This window comes from Melanostigma gelatinosum, assembly GCF_949748355.1.
Source record: "Melanostigma gelatinosum genome assembly, chromosome: 9".
Classification (NCBI taxonomy): domain Eukaryota; kingdom Metazoa; phylum Chordata; class Actinopteri; order Perciformes; family Zoarcidae; genus Melanostigma; species Melanostigma gelatinosum.
The window spans coordinates 1134560-1149763 of NC_136642.1; the positions used below are offsets into that span (position 1 = coordinate 1134560).

The 15204-nt window shown below is 41.3% G+C and overlaps 1 protein-coding gene across 5 annotated transcripts in view; it reads left to right on the forward strand.

Moving 5' to 3' along the window:
* The first annotated feature begins 1547 nt into the window (after nt 1–1547).
* The window catches only part of adam15 (ADAM metallopeptidase domain 15), a 36047-nt gene continuing 22390 nt past the window's right edge, over nt 1548–15204 (forward strand). For 4 of the 5 annotated variants that reach the window (XM_079274962.1, XM_079274958.1, XM_079274959.1 and 1 more), the window contains exons 1-12: nt 1932–2750; nt 3576–3664; nt 7927–8003; nt 8100–8178; nt 8322–8398; nt 11388–11628; nt 11968–12033; nt 12541–12612; nt 12697–12866; nt 12943–13027; nt 13188–13336; nt 14387–14564. In XM_079274962.1, the coding sequence (XP_079131088.1) occupies nt 2636–2750; nt 3576–3664; nt 7927–8003; nt 8100–8178; nt 8322–8398; nt 11388–11628; nt 11968–12033; nt 12541–12612; nt 12697–12866; nt 12943–13027; nt 13188–13336; nt 14387–14564 (1398 nt within the window). In that variant the 5' untranslated portion in view covers nt 1932–2635. Of the gene's footprint in view, nt 2751–3575; nt 3665–7926; nt 8004–8099; nt 8179–8321; nt 8399–11387; nt 11629–11967; nt 12034–12540; nt 12613–12696; nt 12867–12942; nt 13028–13187; nt 13337–14386; nt 14565–15204 lie in introns of all 5 variants that reach the window. The other variant, XM_079274960.1, reaches the window with a different exon arrangement.

The window sequence follows — 15204 nt, forward strand, 5'->3', positions numbered from 1 at the left end:
GCACAGAAATGACGGGACTGTGCATCACGAACACAAGATTCAGTCCAACAGCATGAATCTGAACTGCAGAGAAGAGAGAAGCGACGTCTCAACCGAACCGCAACGACAGCACGGTACCGTCAGCGCGCGTAGATATTAATGCGACGTCTTCGTGCAGTAGAAGCCACACTGTCAACATTTACAGCGACATTTTCTACTTTAGTTTGTTCTTTAGTTTCATTTCAATTTACAACTTCGTGTGTGTGTCACATGATCACATGATGTAACCAGCTGATCCTCAGCAGCGTTGTTCAGCAGTTCGCTTCATTCACAGTTGTAATCTGATTCTGGATCACTCAGTACAACACACAGTACAACAAATACAATTACAAATACTTCATTATATCTGCTAATGGACCTCAACACCCGAATACTCGCATCAAACCTCTGCTGTATATGTATATTTATATTTATATATCTATATTTATATTTATATATATATTATGTCGATATCTAGATATGAAATGACATTAAAGACCCACTAATGAGGGGTTTTATTTGACTTATTACCGGTTATTATTGAGGGCCGAGGGTTTGCTGTTTGGATTGTGAAAGCCTTTTTAAAGCAGATTTGAAGTTTTGTTAATTTTGGGCTGAATAAATAAAATTATCTTGACTTGTGAAAAGACCAAATAAATGTATTCATATTTTAAATAATAGTTACTTTTAAAGTCTGATTGTCATTTGGAGTGTGACAGTTAAAAGTGGTTGATTTGTGGTTGATAAGTTTTTGGGAATGTAAATAATTGAATCATGAAAGTTTTATTGAGCGTTATTTGTTCATTCATATTTGATTTACCTTATAAAAAGACTCAATTGAGGTAGTTTTAGTGGAAAGTTCTTGTTTAATTATTTGAATTATAATAGAAGATAAGTAAGTAACTGAATCTTTAGAATTATCTCGGAATTAATTTGTCAAATGTAGTTAAATATTAATTTAATGTGGTTCACAGAGACCCTCACACGTCTCCAGCTTTTATTTTGTAGACTGAATGTCAGTACTTCCGGTCTGTCTCGCGCTAACTCGGGTTAGCTTTACGTCACCAGATGACGTATCCTTGAGCTCCCGGTTATAAACACGGGCGCCCCGCCGTCCTCCGGTAATTAGTCTCTTTCAAGCCTCTTAGGACGGATAAACCGAGCCGTTAACCGGCTCACTTCCTCCCGATGTCAACGGGAGTTATTTGGGGTCCAGAAACTGTTTTTTGTTTTACCGGAGCTGCGCAGATATCGGTCCCGGGGTTTCTAACCGTTTACGTTACATTAACGGGCACTTTTCTTTCCCGCGGGTGGTCCGGTAGTCTGAACACGCTGGTTTCTGTGGATGTTACCGGGAAAAGAAAGCACCGTGGAGTTTATCTCGAGACGGTGAGGTAACCGGACGGGGTCACACACACACTCACACACACACACTCACTCACTCACACACCCACACTCTCACACACTCTCACACACCCACACTCTCACACACCCACACTCTCACACACACTCACTCACTCACACACTCACACTCTCACACACTCTCACACACACTCACTCACTCACACACTCACACTCTCACACACACACTCTCACACACACACTCTCACACACACACACACACTCACTCACTCACACACCCACACTCTCACACACCCACACTCTCACACACGCACTCTCACACACACACACACACTAACTCACTCACACACCCACACTCACACACCCACACTCTCACACACCCACACTCTCACACACACACTCTCACACACACACACACACACACTAACTCACTCACACACCCACACTCACACACCCACACTCTCACACACACACTCACACACCCACACTCTCACACACACACTCACACACACGCACACACACACACTAACTCACTCACACACCCACACTCACACACCCACACTCTCACACACACACTCTCACACACACACACACACACACTAACTCACTCACACACCCACACTCACACACCCACACTCTCACACACACACTCACACACCCACACTCTCACACACACACTCACGCACACACACACACTCACTCACACACCCACACTCTCACACACACACTCACACACCCACACTCTCACACACACACTCACACACACACACACACACTCACTCACTCACACACCCACACTCTCACACTCTCACACACACACTCACTCACTCACACACCCACACTCTCACACACACTCTCACACACACACACACTCACTCACTCACACACCCACACTCACACACACACTCTCACACACACACACACTCACTCACTCACACACCCACACTCACACACCCACACTCTCACACACACACTCACACACCCACACTCTCACACACACACTCACACACACGCACACACACTCACTCACTCACACACCCACACTCTCACACACACACTCACACACCCACACTCACACACACACACACACACTCACTCACTCACACACCCACACTCTCACACTCTCACACACCCACACTCTCACACACACACTCTCACACACACACACTCTCACACACCTACACACACACACACACACACACCTACACACACATATTCCAAACACCAGCAACCTGTTGCCGGTGACGCAGAGAGGATGAATGGAGTTGCTGTGTTGCTGCTGCTGCTCAGCGGTGGTGCGTTCACTGCCGCCCGGTCCTTGAACGCACCGCAGGATGGACAGACGGACGGTACCGACAGACTGACTGCAGGTAACAGAAACGTAAACGTGCTACTGTTAACTGACCGACGTCATTGGTTTACTTACAAAACTTTATTTATTTTCTGTTTGTCTCCAAACCAAAACTTGATCGGTGTTATTGATCGATTCACTCTGGAGAAGGAAAATACTTACAAATATTGATTACATGTATTCAACATTTTCAGGATTTATAAAGTAAAGTTACAGTTGAACATAAACATAAACAAACTATCTTAATATTCATATTTTTAATATTTGTTTTGTTAAATCTGAAGGAAACGTTTTTAAAGTCTACCCAGTCTACTAGTCTACCAGTCTACCTAGTCTACCAGTCTACCAGTCTACTCAGTCTACCTAGTCTACCTAGTCTACCAGTCTACTAGTCTACTCAGTCTACCAGTCTACTCAGTCTACCTAGTCTACCAGTCTACCAGTCTACCAGTCTACTAGTCTACTCAGTCTACTAGTCTACTCAGTCTACCTAGTCTACCAGTCTACCAGTCTACCAGTCTACTAGTCTACTCAGTCTACTAGTCTACTCAGTCTACCTAGTCTACCAGTCTACCAGTCTACCAGTCTACTAGTAGACTCAGTCTACCAGTCTACTCAGTCTACCTAGTCTACCAGTCTACTCAGTCTACCAGTCTACTCAGTCTACCTAGTCTACCAGTCTACCAGTCTACCAGTCTACTAGTCTACCCAGTCTACTAGTCTACCCAGTCTACTAGTCTACTAGTCTACTAGTCTACCAGTCTACTAGTCTACTAGTCTACCAGTCTACCTAGTCTACTAGTCTACCAGTCTACCCAGTCTACCTGTCTGTCTGTGTCCTCAGGTGTGGACAGACGGCATCCCCTACTGGAGAGAACGCGTCCCTTCGTCCTGGTGGACGGAAAGAGGAGGAGCCTCACCGAAGCTCTGCAGGTCAGACACCCGAGAGGTCAGAGGTCAGGCCTTCAGACCAGTGGTGATGTCATCACACTGGGATCATATTGTTCACAGTTAAAAAGTTTGAAGCTGTAGTTTGAAGCCAAGTGTTTTGTATTTATGTATATTAATAGTATACTTTAAACAGTGAATATATTGTTCAATTTGAAGAAAGAAGTATCGGTTCAGGCACCGTTTTAGCACCGGTATCGGAAAAAACCCAAACAATACCCATCCCTAGTTATAACTGGTGTTATACTGGTGTTATAACTGGAGTTATACTGGTTTATTACTGTTATACTGGTTCATTACTGTTGTTATACCGGTTTATTACTGGTGTTATACTGGTTTATAACTGGTGTTATACTGCTTCATCACTGGTGTTATACTGGTGTTATTACTGGTTTATTACTGGTGTTATAACTGGTGTTGTACTGGTTTATTACTGGTGTTATACTGCTTCATCACTGGTGTTATACTGGTTTATAACTGGTGTTATACTGCTTCATTACTGGTGTTATAACTGGTGTTATACTAGTTTATTACTGGTGTATAACTGGTGTTATACTGGTGTTGTACTGGTGTTATAACTGGTGTTATACTGCTTCATCACTGGTGTTATACTGGTGTTATTACTGGTGTTATAACTGGTGTTATAACTGGTGTTGTACTGGTTTATTACTGGTGTTATACTGCTTCATCACTGGTGTTATACTGGTTTATAACTGGTGTTATACTGCTTCATTACTGGTGTTATAACTGGTGTTATAACTGGTGTTGTACTGGTTTATTACTGGTGTTGTACTGGTTTATACGGGTTTATTACTGGTGTTATAACTGGTGTTATACTGGTGTTATACTGGCGTTATACTGGCGTTATACTGGTGTTATACTGGTTTATTACTGTTATACCGGCGTTGCACTGGTGTTATACTGTTTCATTACTGGTGTTATACTGGTGTTATAACTGGTGTTATACTGGTGTTGTACTCGTGTTATAACTGGTGTTATACTGGTGTTGTACTGGTGTTATAACTGGTATACTGGTGTTGTACTGGTGTTGTACTGGTGTTGTACTGGTGTTATAACTGGTGTACTGGTGTTGTACTAGTGTTATACTGGTGTTATTACTGGTGTTATACCGGTATTGTGCTGGCGTTATACTGGTTTATTACTGGTGTTGTACTGGTGTTATAACTGGTGTTATAACTGGTGTTATACTGGTGTTGTACCGGTGTTGTACTGGTGTTATACTGGTTTATGAATGGTGTTATACTGGTGTTATACTGGTGTTGTACTGGTTTATTACTGTTGTTATACCGGTGTTGTACTGGTGTTATACTGCTTCATTACTGGTGTTATACTGGTTTATTACTGGTGTTGTACTGGTGTTGTACTGGTGTTGTACTGGTGTTATACCGGTGTTGTACCGGTGTTGTACTGGCTTATTACTGGTGCACAATAAACTACAAGGTGCCATGATTGCTGCTGACTCTGCTGACTCTGTCTGACTGTCTGTGGGAGTGGGGGGGGGGGGGGGGGTAAACAATGCTTAATTTACTGCATAGTGAGTTTGATGTTTTCACTTCATATTTTATCTTAATTCATGGAATAATTATTTTTCCTTAACTAAAAATAAAATGAATTCGCTGAAGATCCACCAGCATGGAGCCATTTTGCATGAATTGTGTTTCATTTAGTGCACGTGTGTGTGCATTGTGACCTCATGATCATATCGGCTTGTTGTCAAACTAGGCTAAGGCTCCTCGTGTTAGCTGTGTATAGGTGAGCTTGGGGGTGTTCATGCTTATAATCACATTTGCTGACCCGTCGTTCTTTGAAAGGTTGGGGGTGTCTGTCTGAAAGGTGCTTTGTCATGTTAGACGTGTTGCCTCACTTGGTCTCTGTGGCTGTGAAACACGTTTCACAGACGGGTCTCTGTAGGTCAGTGGGCTTTCCTTCACTGTCTGCAATATCGCCAAAGTACTTCCAGACGATACTTCTGGCATCTTGTTTTCCAAGAAGCCGAGGACGGTCGGTAAAAGCTCCCGCGTGTCTCCCCTGCATCGCTCTCTGTGAGTGAGCGCTGCCTGTTGCTGTGAGCGCTGGGTAGCCCCGCCCCCTCGCAGCCCCGCCCCCTCGCAGTCAATGCCTGCAGGCAGCGTGACAGGGAGCCGAGCAGCGCGTCGCTCTGATCGCGCTATTTTAACAAAGTATCGATACTAAAAATATGCAAAATCGTATCGTTTTTAACGTACAGGTACCACGGTACCTTTTTAGTATCGATACACCGGGCAACCCTAGTTGTTATACCGGTGTTGCACTGGTGTTAGACTGCTTCATTACTGGTGTTATACTGGTGTTATACTGGTTTATTACTGGTGTTATACTGGTGTTGTACTGGTTTATTACTGGTGTTATACTGGTGTTGTACTGGTTTATTACTGGTGTTATACTGGTGTTATACTAGTTTATTACTGTTGTTGTACTGGTGTTATAACTGGTGTTATACTGGTGTTGTACTGGTTTATTACTGGTGTTATGCTGGTGTTGTACTGGTTTATTACTGTTGTTATACTGGTGTTGTACTGGTGTTATACTGCTTCATTACTGGTGTTATACCTGGTGTTATAACTGGTGTTATACTGGTGTTGTACTGGTTCATTACTGTTGTTGTACTGGTGTTATAACTGGTGTTATACTGGTGGTATACTGGTTTATTACTGTTGTTATACCGGTGTTGTACTGGTGTTATACTGATGTACTGGTGTTATAACGGGTGTTATACTGGTGTTGTACCAGTGTTATACTGGTGTTGTAGTGGTTTATAACTGGTCTTTTACTGGTCTTTTGACCAGTGGTCTCTTGTAATAAAGAGTGTCCGGTACGGAGAACGTCAGGAACATGTTTTAACGTTCTGAGTAAATGAGGAACAGACTGTGGATCTGGAGGGAGGAACAGGAAGTGAAGTCTTTATGTTCTCCTTCATGAACACAACGTCTCTCTGTAATAACTGAGAGGAAGGAAGTTGGAGCGTGGACACTTTTCACCAGGAGCTTCCTGCAGGAACTCTGGGGGGGGTGGGGGGTGGGGGGTGGGGGGGGTTAGAGGATGGACACTTCCTGTGCAGCTGACAGAAGCTCTGAGATCATTTCCTGTAGAAACTCCCCCGCTCTGACTCCACCCGGCCGGGAGGAAACGAGAAGAATGTGTGTGTGTGTCTCTCTTGATTTATTACCTCAGTAAACATTGTAAACATGAGTTTATGTCTCAATCTCTAGTTTCAAGTCTTCTTCAATACAGCATGATGTTCATTTAGTACATTATGGTCCATTTAGAGTCACACAGACCATAAAGCAGGGCAGGGGTCAGCAACCTTTACTGTCCAAAGAGCCATTTTGCTCTATTTTCCACCAAATAAAATGTGTCTGGAGCCGCAAAAGCTATTCAATATGACAGCTTATATACGTTTTATATATAGTTATATTATATGTACAACAACTATAGTTTGTTGTATTTATGAAATAATAGAACAAGAATAAAGACAATTATTGACATTTTATTACTATTTTAACTTTCATGAAGAGGAGAAAAGAAATACACTGGCATGTGTAGGCCTACATTGAGGTCACAGAACTAAACACAGAACTATGCAGGCCTTGAGTCCTCCCCATAGAAAAATATTAAATAAAAAGCTTACTTTGATTACTCGCCCACACACACACACACTCTCTCTCACTCATTCTCACACACACACACACTCTCTCACTCACACACACACTCTCACACACACACACACTCTCACGCACACACTCTCACTCACACACACACTCTCACACACACTCTCACACACACTCTCACACACACACACACACTCTTACACACACACTCTCACTCACACACTCACACACACTCTCTCACTCACACACACACACACACCTTGACTTCCTGTCAAGCTGAGAGGAGAAAGCGTTGGACAGGAAGTCTCTCCTCCTCAAAGAGCAGCTCCCCATTAACAGGCAGGAAAGCTCACTGATTGGACGACGGATGTACTTAGCCCCGCCCCCATCCTAAAGCACTAGAAAAGGAAGTGATCAAATGAAAAACGGCTGCACACACATCAAATTAACTTTAAAATGAACACATGAAAGTTAACTAGATTATGGATCAGAAGTTTGTGCTTTTGTTCCTTTACAGTTTCTGTGTGAACACCACGATAGTAAATAAAGAGACGTTCTTCTTCCTGTCTGTCTCTCCAGGACGGACACCCTGACCGGCTGCAGTGTGGACTGGAGCTGGGAGGACATCTCTTCCTGCTGGACCTGGAGAAGAACCAGTGAGTCTCTGATTTACAGGGTGACCTTAAACACAACACGAGCATAAGAGAGTTACAGGTGTGTGTGTGTGTGTGTGTGTGTGTGTGTCCCCTCAGTGACCTGCTGCCCAAACCGCCCAACGTCTTCTACTACCTGCCCAACGGCACTGGAGTGTCTATGAGGGCCGACCCTGTGGTGAGTCAGTGAACGCACCGCCAGAGAGACAGTCTTCTGTTATGTTTTCCAGATGTGACAGATGTTTGTGTGACAGATGTTTGTGTGACAGGTGTTTGTGTGACAGGTGTTTGTGTGACAGGTGTTTGTGTGTTTGTGTGCAGACTCACTGTTATTATCACGGCAACGTCAGAGGATACCCTCAGTCCAGAGTGGCTCTGAGCACCTGCTCCGGACTCCGGTGAGTCTCCACACCTAGTACTAATACACACACCTAGTAATAGACACACTTAGTACTAATACACACACTTAGTACTAATACCCTCAGTCCAGAGTGGCTCTGAGCACCTGCTCTGGACTACTGTCTGACATTATACTAACTGAAAGCTTACAGAATGCTAACGTTATGCTCACATAAAGCTAATGTTATACTAACTGAAAGCTTACAGAATGCTAACGTTATGCTCACATAAAGCTAATGTTATACTAACTGAAAGCTTACAGAATGATAACGTTATGCTCACATAAAGCTAATGTTATACTAACTGAAAGCTTACAGAATGCTAACGTTATGCTCACATAAAGCTAATGTTATGCTAACTGAAAGCTAACATAATGCTAATGTTATGCTCACATAAAGCTAACATTATGCTAACTGAAAGATTACACAATGCTAACATAATGCTAACGTTATGCTCACATAAAGCTAATGTTATGCTAACTGAAAGCTAACATAATGCTCACATAAAGCGAATGTTATGCTCACATAAAGCTAATATTATGCTAACTGAAAGCTAACAGAATGCTAACATTATGCCCACATATAGCTAAAGTTATGCTAACAGAAAGCTAACAGAAAGCTAACATTTTGTTCGCATAAAGCTAAAGTTATGCTAGCAAGATTCAAATTCAGAAACAAAGTTCAGGAATTAATGGACATCCTGCAGCCAATCAGAATCCAGTATTGACCCAGAGCATGAAATAAAGGACATTATTTATAATCAGATTATTTCATTAAACAAATGAATCTCAACACAAAAGCACCAATAAGATAACAGAATGATAGTAACATGCTGAAGTGCAGTTTTCTCCTGACCCTCTCTATAAACAGTCTTTCATAAGTTGTCGTCGCCATGTTTCCTCCGATAGTGAGTTGATTACAGAAATGTATCATTAAGTTGTTGTTTCCCTGAGAAATACACAAACACTACACACCTTTGTCGACTGGACAAACAAACGTGTGTCCTCATCAGAGCGTAACACAAGCAACAGGTTACATCACGACCGGCTTCATTCAGAGAAAACACATTTAGAGAAAGAAAATTTCTTAAAACCTAAAGAACCTCCGATCCGGTTTGTACAGAACCAGATCTCCTGAGGTCCAGGTCTTTGTGCTTCTGTGCTGCACTCAGCAGAAATAAACGTGACGACGTCGGCGTTCCTCTGCGGCTTAAACCGATCCGGATCAGCTGTGACCTCTCAGTCACAGCTGACCTCAGACCTCTAGCGGCTCACAGCCTCAGGAGGATCAGTGTGTACAGGCTCACGTGAAGAGGACCTGGTCCAGTTCTGTGGACCACACAGAGACCTCTGTGAACCAGATCAACACACGGAGGATTAGGAACTTTAGCTTAATCTGGTTATTGAGAACAAACTTTATAAAACCTTTACTATCACAATATGAAGCAAATGTTTCTCTTTATCAAAAGATAAATGAATCATATTCTCACATAAGTCTTTGAATCATCACTAAAGAATAAAACACACTCGTTATTATTTACTCATCCGCTCAACATTAACATAATGACTTACACATCAACAGTGTTATCACTTGTTATTAAAACATTCATATTATTAACACTGATACCTTTAACGTCAACATTATTGCCATTATATTAACATTATTAACATTATTACTATTATATTAACATTATTAACATTATGACTATTATATTAACATTATTACTATTGTATTAACATTATTAACATTATTACTATTATATCAACATTATTAACAGTATTACTATTAGATTAACATTATTAACATTACTATTATTTTAACATTATGACTATTATATTGAAATTAACAGTATTACTATTATATTTACATTATTACTATTATATTAACATTATTAACAGTATTACTGTTATATTAACATTGTTAACATTACTATTATATTAACATTATGACTATTATATTAACATTATTAACATTACTATTATATTAACATTATGACTATTATATTAACATTGCTATTATATTAACATTATTAACATTACTATTATATTAACATTATTACTATTATATTAACATTATTAACATTACTATTATATTAACATTATTACTATTATATTAACATTATTACTATTATTTCTATTATATTAACATTATTAACAGTATTACTGTTATATTAACATTGTTAACATTACTATTATATTAACATTATGACTATTATATTAACATTATTAACATTACTATTATATTAACATTATGACTATTATATTAACATTGCTATTATATTAACATTATTAACATTACTATTATATTAACATTATTAACATTACTATTATATTAACATTATTACTATTATATTAACATTATTACTATTATTTCTATTATATTAACATTATTAACATTATTTCTGTTAAATTAACATTATTACTATTATATTAACATTATTACTATTATTTCTATTATATTAACATTATTAACATTATTTCTGTTATATTAACATTATTACTATTATATTAACATTATTAACATTACTATTATATTAACATTATTACTATTATATTAACATTATTACTATTATTTCTATTATATTAACATTATTAACATTATTTCTATTATATTAACATTATTACTATTATATTAACATTATTAATAAGATATTGACAGTATTAACACTATTAATACTATTAGTGAAGCATTACCATGATGAAGATTCTAAATTATGTGTTAGAATTATTACTGATGTGGCATGAGATACAAATATTCAAGTAAAGTACAAGTACACAAACAGTACAGTAAAAGGAGTAAAACTACAAATTGAATTTCCGCCACCTGTTAGGATTAGTGTAATCACTCTTTATGCTTCATGTTCGTCACTTCCTGTCTCCTGACATCACTTCCTGTTTGCTGACGGCACGTCCGGTCTGCTGACGTCATCAGAAGACGTCAACTGTTCGATGCTCATGATAACTGACCCTTCCTGTGTTTCCTCCTGCAGCGGCCTCATCGCCTTCAACTCCACGCTGAGCTTTGAGCTGCAGCCTCAGGAGGACCTGCACCCCCACCAGCAGGGGAGGGGGGGGGGGGAGGAGGGAGACGGGAGAGGAGGAGGAGGAGGAGGAGGAGGAGGAGGAGGAGTTCACCTGCTGTTCTCCACCAGCCCTCTGGAGGGCCACGGTGCCAGAGGTTGTGGAGTCTCACAAGCCGCTGTGCCTCCGCTCCACACACACACACACCGGGTGAGACAGACCACGAACCTGTCTGTCTTCATACCTGTCTGTCTGTCTCTACACCTGTCTCTCTGTCTCTATGCCTGTCTGTCTGTCTGTCTGTCTCTACATCTGTCTGTCTGTCTGTCTGTTCTACAGTGATGATTAAAACGTCCAATCACAGAGCTCCAAACTCAGCAGGGAGCTGAAGTCAAAGATTACACTTTAAAAACTCACTTCTAGATTCTGGATCAGTTTTTGGACAGTGGTGTCATTGTTAGTATTCTGAGTAGTACTGCGAGTAGTACTCTGTGTAGTATCAGCAGTATCTGAATGAGGTATTTTATATGTATTTTGTTCTGTGTGCAGAGGAGGAGAGACATCCTGTCTGAGACCAAATACATCGAGCTGGTGCTGGTGGTCGATCACCAGGAGGTCAGTGTTTATCTGTAATAAACAGCTGATATTATATATATATAATATATATATATATATATTATATATATAACACAGGATATCACAGGAGTAGATTCACAGGAGTAGAATCATGACCAACAGGTAACATCACTGCTTTTGTCAATGGAGTCTTGTGGCTTTAAAGAGAGCGACTTCAGTTCCTCGTCAGAAAGTCTGACAGCGAGATAAAGAGGTGAAAACATTCTAAATATAGCGTTCACTTCAACTGATATAGATTCTTGTCGGAGTTTAAAATACGTGTTTCTATATCATCACCAGACTCCATTGACAAAAGCAGTGATTTTACCTTCACACACAACCCTCAAACAATCCAAACCAAGCCTGACCCGAGACAACTAGACTCCTCATTAACTACCTGATTGAAAGCAGATGGATGTCATCTGGTTGATGTTGAGACGAAATAAAAAGTGATGTCATAAAACTATGAATAATACAATAATGAAGTTCATTTCTGTGTTCTCCCAGTTTCTGAACTACCAGAAGAACAATAAGATGATCATCTACCGCATGCTGGACGTGGCCAATCAGGTGGACTGGGTGAGAGCCGTGGCCTCTGACCGTCTTTGTTAAATGTGCAGAAGAAGAAGAAGAACTCGAGCCGTGTTTGTTTTTTCTCTCCAGTTCTACCGTCCTCTGAACGTCCGCGTGGCGCTGACCGGTCTGGAGATCTGGAGCGACCGAGACAAGATCCTGGTGGAGAAGAGTCCCACCGACACCCTCAACCACTTCCTGGACTGGAGGACCAGAGAGCTGCTGCCACGCCTCCGCCACGACAACGCCCAGCTCGTCATGTAGGTTAACAAAATAAAAGCTTCTGGTTCTGATCCGGTCTGGGTATGTGACGGGCCTTGACTTTGTGTTTCTCAGGGGCGGCTCGTTTGATGGCACCACGGTGGGGATGGCCTCTCAGTCGTCCATGTGCTCCAGAGACCGGTCCGGTGGAGTCAACTTGGTCAGTCAGCACCTTTTATTTTGAAGTTTAGAAACAGGAAACAGTGTGCTTTGATGTTGTGGATTTAACCCAAAACCGAACCATAATATCTAACCCGGGTCAGTGCAGAATACCTGTCTGTCTGACCACCTGTCTGTCTGACCACCTGTCTGTCTCTCAGGACCACCTGGTCAGTGTTCTGGGCGTGGCCTCCACTGTTGCTCATGAGCTCGGTCATAACTTGGGGATGAGTCACGACACCGCCGAGCGACGCTGCTCCTGTCAGAACGAACGGCGGCTCGGAGGATGTATCATGGAGCCGTCGACCGGGTCAGTACCAGAATATCTAACCCGGCTACACAGTGATTGACAGGTCACTTCTCAATCCAAATATGGTCACTTCCTGTTCGCTGGTTGCAATAAAACAACATGGCGACATCCGTAAAAGATGGCGAAGGTGAAATCGCCGAACTCAAAGCTTCAAAACATCAGTCCACAAACCAATGAGAGACATCACGATGACTACGTCCACTACTTATATATAATATATACATATATACACACACATAATATATATATATATATATATATATATATATATATATATATATATATATTAGTGCTGGGCAACGATTAATCGCATGGATCTTTTGCGATTAATCTCATTGTTATGGTAAAGTTCAACAATGAATTATAAAGTAGTGTATTGCGCACTTTTATTTTAAAGTACTGCTATATGAACAAAATGGCAATAACATTTGGTTCACGAGATGCAGGCAGCATGTTTCATACTTAATGTGAATATAATTCATACTTTGTTGGCATCTTATTCTGAAAACCGGATGTTGTCTCACGTTAATGTTTCTGCTAACTTTCAACGTCCTTCGCTCCCGATCTGTGCGTTAGAATGAGTTTACGGTGAATGTCAGCGTAGAGCTGCACTAACATGTGAGTGTGTGTGAGTTTACCAGCGATGTCCAGTCGTCTCCAGGCAGAGCAGCGGAAGCCTTTTCTCTACGGCAACCCTGAAGGGACATCACATCTCTAATGCAAAACCATAAACATGAGACAGGCTGACTACAGGATGTTTGCTGGCTTTATCCCACTGTTCTTGTCATCCTCTTGTTGTTATGTATGTATTGTCTCTTGTCTTTCAGTTTAAAAAAAAAAGTTGATAAGTATAATAAATTTAAAAAATGCGTGAACGTGCGATAAAATAATTGTCGGCGTTAATGAATGAATGCGTTAACGCGAAATTAACGTGTTAACTTGCCCAGCACTAATATATATATATATATATATATATATATATATATATATTATACGCATCTGTCTGTGCTCGCTCCCTCTGACCTGTGACCTGTGACCTGTGACCTCCAGCTTCATGCCGGGGCAGCAGTTCAGCAGCTGCAGCGCTGCAGACCTGTCTGTCAGCCTGCTGCACGGAGGAGGAATGTGTCTGTTCAACATCCCGACACCAGACCGTCTGCTGGGAGGACCTCGCTGTGGGAACCTGTACGTGGAGACGGGGGAGGAGTGTGACTGTGGGCTGCTGGAGGTGAGCTGTCTGTCTGTCTCTGTGTCTGTCTGTATGACTGTCTGTCTCTATAACTGTGTCTGTCTCGGTACCTGTCTGTCTGTCACTGCACCTGTCTGTCTCTGTACCTGTCTGTCTCTATGACTGTCTGTCTCTGTACCTGTCTGTCTCTATAACTGTGTCTGTCTCGGTACCTGTCTGTCTCTATAACTGTGTCTGTCTCGGTACCTGTCTGTCTCTATAACTGTGTCTGTCTCGGTACCTGTCTGTCTCTGTACCTGTCTGTCTCTATAACTGTCTGTCTCTGTACCTGTCTGTCTCTGTACCTGTCTGTCTCTATAGCTGTCTGTCTCTGTACCTGTCTGTCTCTATAACTGTCTGTCTCTGTACCTGTCTGTCTCTATAACTGTCTGTCTCTGTACCTGTCTGTCTCTATAACTGTCTGTCTCTGTACCTGTCTGTCTGTCTCTGTACCTGTCTGTCTCTATAACTGTGTCTGTCTCTGTACCTGTCTGTCTCTATAACTGTGTCTGTCTCTGTACCTGTCTGTCTCTATAACTGTCTGTCTCTGTACCTGTCTGTCTCTATAACTGTGTCTGTCTCTATAACTGTGTCTGTCTCTGTACCTGTCTGTCTCTATAACTGTGTCTGTCTCTGTACC